The sequence below is a fragment of the Cebus imitator genome, unplaced genomic scaffold (genome assembly GCF_001604975.1).
Source record: "Cebus imitator isolate Cc_AM_T3 unplaced genomic scaffold, Cebus_imitator-1.0 Scaffold475, whole genome shotgun sequence".
Classification (NCBI taxonomy): domain Eukaryota; kingdom Metazoa; phylum Chordata; class Mammalia; order Primates; family Cebidae; genus Cebus; species Cebus imitator.
Window position 1 is genome coordinate 1,832,020 of NW_016107790.1, and position 9,783 is coordinate 1,841,802.

Below are 9,783 nucleotides of genomic sequence, written 5' to 3' on the forward strand. Positions count from 1 at the left end.
ATTTTTAGTAGAGACGGGGTTTCACCATGTTGACCAGGATGGTCTCGATCTCTTGACCTCGTGATCCACCCGCCTCGGCCTCCCAAAGTGCTGGGATTACAGGCTTGAGCCACCACGCCCGGCCCCAGTCTTGAGATTTTTAAAGAATTGGGTTCATTTTTTCAAATTGAAATTGTTTTTATTAACATCTTGCGGGTGTTTGTGAGTTCTGAGCATTCAAATTTCACTATGACCAAAATGTCTATATTTAAATACAAGGTATTTAACACATTGAATAATATGAGCCACATTATTTGCTTTCATAATGAGGGCCCCTTACAAATAAGGCAGAGGCCACGATCTCTGGTGGAAGAAAAAGAAATAAATCTATTTCAAGGTCAATAGCTACACCCCGAATTCACTCAGCTCTACCAAATGTACTCGCACTGCCTCAGCAAGTCACTTCTAAAATTTGACAAAACAATCAAAAGTACATTTTGTACTGAATGTAGTAAGAGGCTCAGATATAACATCTACTTTTATATATTTTTAATTTATGCAGTTTGTTTATTTAATTACTAGGTTAGTTAAGCTGATCTTGTTGCAAATGAGATATGATGATGTACACATGAAGAATAATTGGGCCAGAAGTGTGGCTCACATCTGTAATCCCAACACTTTGGGAGGCTGAGGTGGGTGAATCATGAGGTCAGGAGTTTGAGATGAGCCTGGCCAACATGGTGAAACCCTGTCTCTATTAACAATACAAAAATTAGCCAGGTGTGGTGGCGGGCAGCTGCAATCCCAGCTACTGGAGAGTCTGAGGCAGGAGAATCACTTGAACCCGGGAGGTGAAAGTTGCAGTGAGCCGAGATCATGCCATTGCACTCTAGCCTGAGCAACAGAACAAGACCTTTTTTTTTTTTTTAGACAGGGTCTTGCTTTGTCTCCCAGGCTGGGATGTGGTAGGGCAATCTTGGCTCACTGCAATCTCCACTTCCTGGGTACAAGTGATTCTCCTGACTCAGCCTCTGGAGTAGCTGGGAATACAGGCGTGCACCACCATGCCCTGCTAATTTTTGTATTTTAGTATCAATAGGTTTTCACCATGTTGGCCAGGCTGGTCTCGAACTCCTGACCTCAGGTGATCTGCCTGCCTCAGCCTCCCAAAGTGCTGGGATTACAGACATGAGCCACTGTGCCCAGCGGTACTTGAATGTATTTAGTTTCTCATAGCCTATTTTCCCTCCTTTTAAAGAAATGGGACAAATAATTTTACCAAATGAATGTAAATAAAGGTATTTAGGAAATAATGTGAAAAAGTTTTAAAGCATTATTTACTTTTTCTTTTCTTTTTACATTTTAGATTCAAGGGGCACCTGTGCAGGTTTGTTTCATGGGTAAATTGCATGATGCTGAAGTGTGGGCTTCTAATGATCCTATCTCCCAAATAGTGAACATATGCCAGTTGTGGTGGTTCATGCCTATGATCCCAGCACTTTGGGAGACCAAGGCAGGTGTGTGTATCACTCGAGCTCAGGAGTTCGAAATCAGCCTGGCCAACATAACGAAACCCTGTCTCTACTAAAAATACAAAAATTAGCCAGGTGTGGTGGCACATGCCTGTAGTCCCGGCTACTTGGGAGGCTGAGGCACGAAAATTGCTTGAGCCCGGGAGGTGGAGGTTGCAGTGAACTGAGATCTCGCCATTGCAGTACAGCCTGAGGGACAGAGGGAAACTCTGTCTCAAAAATTAAATAAAAACAAATAGTGAACATAGTACCTGATAGGTAGTTTCTCAAGCCTTTCCCCCTCTCTCCTTTCCCACTTTTGGAATCCCCAGTGTTAATTGTTCCCATCTTTGTATCTGTGTGTACTCAATGTTTAGTTCCCACTTCTAATTGAGAACATACGGAATTAGATTTTCTGTTTCTGAGTTAATTTGCACCAGATAATGGACTCCAGCTGCATCCATGTTACTGCAAATATATTATTTGATTCTTTTTTATGACAGCATAGTATTCTGTGGTGTATATGTACCACATTTTCTTTATCCTGTCCACTATTGATGGACCCCTGGGTTGATATCATGTCTTTTCTATTGTGAATAGTGCTGCAATAAACATACAAATGCTTATTGGTGAAACGATTTATTTTCCTTTGGTTGTATACCCAGTAATTGGATTGCTGGGTCCAATGGTATTTCTATTCTTAGTTCTTGAGAAATCTCCAAACTGCTTTCCACAGGGGCTGAATTAATTTGCATTCTCACCAACAATGTATAAGCATATAAGGAGGAGGAGAGAGGAGAAGGAAGACATTTTTACAGCAGTGCAAGGAAATGAGAATTGGGTTCATTTCTTATCGTGCTTTCTGGGATACGCTATCACCTCCTCTCAGCATACTTAGAAAACCAAACCTTACAATGGAGACAAGTCAACCAAGGTAAAAGCTGGTTCTTTGTATATGTCAATAATTGTGATAGACCCATGTCAAGTCTGATCAAGAAAAAAAAGAGATAAATAAAACACGTTAAAATTCCTTTGTCCCCAAGAAGCACCCAGCAAATATAGTAGGTGTGCATCCAATGATCATAGAATAAAAGTGTTGTTATCCTGTTAAGTCTTCATCCCCAAACCTACAAAGTTTGCATTACTTTGGAGGTTTCTAGCCTTATACTCAATCATCCTATAATCTCTTCTTTTTTTTCCAAGACAGAGTTTCAGTCTTGTTGCCCAGGCTGGAGTGCAAGGGAGCCATCTTGGCTCACTGCAACCTCCACCTCCCAGGTTCAAGCGATTCTCCTGCCTCAGCCTCCTGGGATTACAGGCATGTGCCACCACACCCTGCTAATTTTTGTATGTTTAGTAGAGACGGGGTTTCTCCATGTTGATCAGGCTGGTCTCGAACTCCTGGCCTCAGGTGATCTGTCCACCTCGGCCTCCCAAAGTGCTGTGATTACAGGCATAAGTTACCGCGCTTGTCCTTAATCTTTTTAAATAGTAGAAATAGGCAAAGTAGTCGAGCACTCACTGGTTTGAAATCCAGTGAAAGAAAAAAAATCTTTATGAATGGAGTTAGCCTCTTCTGTAAAACAGGGAGCTCTTAACGAAGTGAAGTTTTGAAGATTTTTAAAGACTGGGAATAATTCTGTAACTTCATAGTTGTACTTTATTTTTACTCTTCCATTCACCCAAGCTCCTTCTTTCTAGCAAATCCAGTTTGTTGGCGGATAAAAATAAATCTGCAGAGTCTCCCGGAAGCTGCCCCATCAGCCTCATAGACAAGAAGCCTGGTTCTCCTGCACTGCTACAGAAATGTCTTCCTCCTCCTCCTCCTCTGGCTCATCGGGATCAAAGTCTTTTTCGTTCTTAGCTGGTTTTCCTTAGAGAAAAGCTGGAGATCGGAGTTCAGTCCAGAGAGGGTGACTTCTTGAGGGCAGGCCTGGAGGCGTGGCGCGCCAGTCCACTCCGCAGCCGGGGGAGAGCAGCGCCCCTGCTCTCTGCGCCGCGCAAGTCCGCCAGTAGCGCCGAGAAATCCGTTACCAGGCGGCTGTGTCCCCAAGGGCCATTCAGGGAGGAAGGGAACAGGGAAAACCGCTGTGTTGTTTCCCGGGCCCTGTGGGCTGGGTGGGCGGCGGGTCAGGTTACAGACAGGTGGGGCTGGCTGTTGGGTGAGCTGCGGGCTCCAGGGCATCCCTGGCCAGGCGTGCCCCCGCAGCACCCGGCAGCTGGCACACGTCTGACGACCTCCTGGAGCAGGGCGATCGCAGCGACACTGGAGGCTGTGCCGGTTGTCCTGGGCGCACCCGAACAAGGTCTTGGGAAGGGCAGCGCGCCCCCCAATGTGAGCACAACTGCTTTAGAAACTTGGCACCTTTTACCAACTCCCCCTCCTTCTCTCCCTCTCCCCTTCAGACATAAAGGTTGATCGGAACAGACAGATGTAATAATAAATGCAAAGCTTGCCTCCCTCCCCCGGTAGGGACGGCGAAAAGATGTAGCCAATGTTCACTATGGTGGCTTCCTGGAAAGGTATTTCCCAGCCTCAGAATTTGGGGATCGGGTGGTTAGGGGCGGCAGTGGTGGGAGTGGGAGAGGATTAGGGGCTTGTTTCGAAGCTGCATTTGCATAATATGCTCCTGGCTTCTGTTTCTATTGTGTGTTTAGTTGGGGTGAGGGGGCTTTCGGGGTGCAACGTCTTGGGATGGAAGCTGCTTTGGCGGGGCAAGCCTCGTTTTTCTTAGATTTTATGATATTAGTCAGAAAAATAACGTGTTCTAAAGATGCCGAATTTAAAATTTTATTTTTACTGCTTATGGGGGGTGTTGTAGCTGATGGATGGCTTAAGCCCCTAAGCCCCCTCCCCCATTGTTAATAATCAGAGTCCTTGGAAGCCTCCCGCCGCCTCCCCTTCTGACCGCCCAGATTTCTCCAAGCCCCGGGAAGGCTCCACGAGGTCCAGAGGAACTGAGCCATTTTCTGGCTGGTCTGAGACAGATCCACCGGGCGGGGGAGGGGGGCAACTTGTGGGAGGCCCCAACTCACCGGAGGGGTGCCCTGGGAGGCAAACCTGGGGTTTATCTCGAAGAGCTCACCTCGAGGTGTAGGTGATGGGGGAATGGGAAGGGGGTGGATTAAAATATGTTCTGCTTTTTTTAAAAAAGAGGAGGGGGAAGAACAGACTTTAAATTCTTTTGCAAACATTCATGCCTAAGGAAGGGCTGGAACAGGCAGCCTCGGCCGCCGGAACCGGTCGGACAGGTAGCGAGCTTGTTGACACCGTTATGTTGCAGGGCGCATGCTCACTCCCAAGTTTCCTGGTGCCTTTTCTATTTCACCTTATGAAACTTTTTCCCCGGCGTGGTCTCACCCGCGATTTAAGGCATAGGTGTCGCCGAGCCCGGAGGCTGGGAGTCGCCAGGCGTGCGGGGGAGAGGCCTGGGCCGCGTCGCGGAGGGGGGTGGAGGAAGAGGGCAGGCGAGGCGGGAAGGTGGGCTCTGGCCGCCGGGAGCCGGGGACCGAGACGCCGCCGTCGCCCCTAGCGGGGAGCAGCCGGGAGGAGGGGGCCGCAGCCGGGAGAGGGGACCCCACCATGCCCAAAGTCTTCCTGGTGAAGAGGAGGAGCCTGGGGGTCTCGGTCCGCAGCTGGGATGAGCTCCCGGATGAGAAAAGGGCAGACACCTACATCCCAGGTGAGCGCGCGCGGGGGCCGGGCCTGGGCGCCGGGCTCCCAGGGTGGGGGAAGGGGTGGCGGGTCTTCTCTGCTCTTTGTCAGGGTCGGGCTCCCACCTCATCCCCCTCTTCCGGGGGGCACGCAGGGGTCTTCCAGGCGGGGGAGGGCGGGGAGTGAGGGACTGGGATGCCCGGGACTCTCGGCGCCCCCTTCCCCCTAGTGGGAGCCTCTAATTGCCCGGCGGCGGGACCGTTGGCTGCGGCGCGGGCCGAGGTGGCCCAGGAAAGGGAACGAAAGCTAGCAGGGGTTAACCCCCAATCTCATGTCCTCATGGGGGTGCACAAAGGCCCACCAACCCTTCTGGGGGTAGCTGGGAAGAGATCAGACCCGCCTCCCACTCCCCGAGAGGAAACTTGGCGCGCGGGGTCCTCCGCCGCCCGTGGCCGCCCAGTTCCTCGTGGGAGCCGGGGCCGGGACCGGGAAGAGGCCCTGAGCACCCCAAGCTAGCTCGAGGGGCCGATCCGAGGCTTACTCGCCCACCCCCGCGACGTTGCCCACTTGGCGAGGTGCCCAGGTCCGGGGCGGGGCGGCGGCGGCACCGCCCGCAGGTCAAACTGCTGCGGGCTTGCGGGCTGACGCCGAGTGTGTGTGTCGGGGCGCGGCCCCTCCCTCCACAGTGGGCCTGGGCAGCCTGCTCCACGACCCTCCCGAGGACTGCCGCAGCGACGGCGGCAGCAGCAGCGGCAGCGGCAGTAGCAGCGCGGGCGAGCCCGGAGGCGCCGAGAGCAGCTCGTCCCCGCACGCCCCCGAGCGCGAAACCCCCGAGCCAGGCGACGCCGATGGCCCCGAAGGACACCTGGCGGCCAAGCAGCGCCCGGTTGCCAGGTCAAAAATCAAGGTACTGTGTTGACTCTGCCCCCGCCGCCACAAGCACCACGCCCTGGCGTCGGGCTCCCGGGGCCTGCGCCCCTCCCTGTCGTGCCCGCCCGCGCAACCTGGCACCCGCGCCCTGAGCGCGCCAGCCGCGCGGCTCCTGCACCTGCCCCTGGGCCGCGGCCAGGGCGCCTCGGCGCGCCCTCCCGCCAGCGGGGTAGCCGCTGCGCAGGGGCGGCGGGATCCCGTTGTGGGTTCTGTCCGCCCGGGTGGCCCCGCCAGATGCCGAGTGCGGCCTCTGGAGCTGCGGAAAAGGCACAGGTATTGCTGTTTTCCGTCCGCAGCCCATTCTGTGCGCTAGGCCTCTGGAATAACCAAGGCCGTCGGGGGTTCCCGAGGTCGGAAAGGAGGCCCATTCGCTCTCAGAAATTCCACCCTGCGGGACGCAGTTCCTGGCCCCGCGGCTCCTAGAGTACACCCCCCATGCTTGTGTTCTTGGACTTGGGCGGCAGCTTAGCACATAGTGGGCCTCTCCCAACACGAGCGGTTCCCAGTGTGTCAGACGGGAGGCCTGTGGTCGTTACTTTAGATCTGTCACCTTTCCAAGCTTGAATTAAATTGATGGGTAAAAGGGTTCAAATGCAGATTTCCCCCAGCGCCCCTACCACAGTACATTGGAGTGTTTGCTGCCATCTACGGTGGCGCTTCGGGGCCCCCTCGAGCATTCTGGACGCCCACCTGAGCTTTTCTGGGCTGAACTTCCATGATGCTCTGCTCAAAGGTATTCGATACCCAAGTTTAGGAATCCCATTCCACTGACTCAGCCAGCTGCAGCAAGGGGGGTGATGGTTTATAATCACTTGACCCCACTTCCTGGCCTGGTGGGCCGAAGTGCGACGCTGTGCACACCCTAGGCCCCCGGTGTAGGTGGTAAATCCAGAGCGCTCTGGTGCCCTCCTGCCACCCAGATCGGGGGCTTGGGGGCAGTGGGGAGGGAGAGCCCCGGCTTTGCTGTGGATTGAGAAAGCAGCCCTCATTTTCCTGGGAGAGGCCACCCCCACTCCCCTATGCACATTCCTTATTCCCAGGGTTTGACTCCGGGGTGGGCTGAGGCGCATTTGGTTATGAATTGAGGCTTGAGGCTTCACCTGGCATCCAAAGGAAAGACTTCTTTAAAGAAGAAGCTGCCGACGCCATGCGGGCCGGCAGCATAGCGGTAAGTGTGAGGCTGAGGTTCAAAGTCAACTGGCCTGAGGCTCTTCTGGGCCAGGTGGGGTTAAGTGGGAGGGAACAATTTGCCTGAGGCTGGTAGCTCTGCCCTTCGGGGAATTCTACAAAGTGTCCCACTTGCATATTTATCACCAGGCTGGAAGGACAATTGCAACGTTGTTTTGGGAGTCTCTGTAGCTAGTTTGCCCCTCTGTCCCCCAATTGCCCAGATTCCCCTGGAGACAAAGTGACAGATTTTCTTGTCTCTTAACCAACATTTTAGGCAGTCTCTTCTGCCTCAGGCACACACGGCCGTTGGAATCCCGGATTTAGGGAAAACGTAAACCAATCTGATTTCCTAGATTAGTTGCTTGTGTGCTGGGGGAAGGGGGTGGGGAGGCACAGTTTGCTCCCGTACCGTTAAGAGAGTCTTCTTTCCATAGTTTCCAGGGGAGTTTTTATTTACTGGGGATGTTTAGGTTCCTTCTTTCCGCCTCTACCCACCAAAAGGAGGCATTTTGGTGTTAATATGCTCCAAGCCTCCAGGATTATCAGCCGTGGCATTGGCAGTTTTCAGATAACTGACCAAATTCCCTGTGACTTAGCACGTTGCATAATTCCAAAGTTCTTTCCGAGGCATGCTGAACTCAGGGTTTTTCTAAGAATTAGTTTCTTCAGTCAGTGGGCTCCCAGGACCACAAGAAGGGCAGGTCTGAGCCACTGCCTAGCACAGAGAGGCAAACCCCACCCATCTAACATCTGGGGTGTGCAAGGCAGCAGGAGGTAAAAATGCTTCCACCCTGGTGTTCCTTCTAGAATCATCTGGCAGTAACGGTTAAGCATTTATGCTCTGGCTTTTTTGCTTCTTAGCTGTGAGACCTTGAGCAAGTGGCTCACCCCTCTGGGCCCCAGATTCCTTATCTGTAAGATGATAATATTGATTCCTGCTTCATAGCATTGTGAGGATAAATAAGTGGAGGGTAGAACCTGATCTGTGCCCAATTACTGTAGATAGCATTTGGGTTAATAGGGAGACACAAACATTAACTCTGCTGCAGCACAGTGAATGTGAAAACAGAATTCCAAGCAAAGACGTGATGAATTTGAGTAGGGAAGGTGTCCTGATATGGATTTGAAGGCTGTGGAGAAGGGAGCGGGTGGGCTTGAGGGTGGTGTGGGCTGAGTCCCACAACTGGAGCATAGAAAGGAGGAATCTCTGGTGGCTGAAGATAGGAAACGGGGCTTGCTGGGGTCAGGGACAGAGTTGGCGGTAAAGAACTGGAAATGTAACCAGAACAGGGTGAGATGGTGAAGGGGCCAAGCCAAGAAGTGTGGGTGCTCCTGCTGGGCAGAGGAGAAGCTCTGGATGATTTGTAAGAAGGAAACCCTCAATAGGGTCTCTTTTTTTTTTTTGAGACAGAGTCTTGCTCTGTCACCCAGGCTGGAGTGCAGTGGCACAATCTCGGCTCACTGCAACCTCCGTCTCCTGGGTTCAAGCCATTCTCCTGTCTCAGCCTCCCGAGCAGTTGGGATTACAGACACCTACCACAATGCCCAGCTAATTTTTATATATTTTTTAATTAGCCCTGCCTAAGCAGGACATAAAAAATTTGGTTATAAACTCATAATTGTTCCTCTCCACAGAAATCTTTAGTAAAAGGTGAAAGATTTATTTGTTATGAAGAGAAGCCAGAGCATAACAATTTTTTAAAATTTTATTGCGTTTTAGGCTTTGAGGTACATGTGAAGAACATGCAGGATTGTTGCATAGGTACATACATGGCAATGTGGGTTGCTGCCTTCCTCCCCATCACTTATATCTGGCATTTCTCCCCATGGTATCCCTCCCCAAGTCCCCACCCCCTGCTTTCCCTCCCCTAGGTCCCTCCCACAGACCTCAGTGTGTGATGCTCCCCTCCATGTGTCCCTGTGTTCTCATTGTTCAACACCCGCCTATGAGTGAGAACATGCGGTGTTTGATCTTCTGTTCTTATGTCAGTTTGCTGAGAATGATGGTTTCCAGTTTCATCCATGTCCCTACAAAGGACACGAACTCATTGTTTTTTATGGCTGCGTAGTATTCCGTGATATATATGTGCCACATTTTCCCTGTCCAGTCTATCCCCGATGGGTATTTGGGTTGGTTCCAAGTCTTTGCTATTGTAAACAGTGCCACAATGAATATTCGTGTGCACATGTCCTTATAATAGAACCATTTATAATCCTTTGGGTATATACCCAGTAATGGGATTGCTGGGTCAAATGGTATTTCTATTTCTAGGTCCTTGAGGAATTGCCACATTGTCTTCCACAATGGTTGAACTAATTTACACTACCACCAACAGTGTAAAAGTGTTCCTATTTCTCCATATCCTCTCCAGCATCTGTCGTTTCCAGATTTTTTAATGATCGCCATTCTAACTGGCGTGAGATGGTATCTCAATGTAGTAATTTTTGTGTTTTTAATAGAGACAGCATTTCACCTTGTTGGCCAGGCTGGTCTTGAACTCCTGAGCTCGGGTGATCTGCCCACCTAGGCCTACCAAA

The 9,783-nt window shown here is 51.4% G+C and overlaps 1 protein-coding gene and 1 non-coding gene across 4 annotated transcripts in view; one reads left to right on the top strand and one right to left on the bottom strand.

Annotated features, from left to right (window-relative positions):
- The first annotated feature begins 3,214 nt into the window (after positions 1-3,214).
- Positions 3,215-9,783, top strand: part of OVOL2 (ovo like zinc finger 2) — a 36,702-nt gene continuing 30,133 nt past the window's right edge. Inside the window, exons 1-4 of one of the 3 annotated variants that reach the window (XM_037732862.1) lie at positions 3,215-3,825; positions 3,964-4,013; positions 5,024-5,173; positions 5,832-6,052. In XM_037732862.1, coding sequence (XP_037588790.1) covers positions 3,986-4,013; positions 5,024-5,173; positions 5,832-6,052 — 399 coding nt within the window. In that variant the 5' untranslated portion in view covers positions 3,215-3,825; positions 3,964-3,985. Of the gene's footprint in view, positions 3,826-3,896; positions 4,014-5,023; positions 5,174-5,831; positions 6,053-9,783 lie in introns of all 3 variants that reach the window. The other 2 variants (XM_037732863.1, XM_017512675.2) reach the window with 2 other exon arrangements.
- On the bottom strand, positions 8,819-8,934 carry LOC119468701. Its single transcript, XR_005197452.1, has one exon. It is a non-coding gene; the product is annotated as a U5 spliceosomal RNA (small nuclear RNA).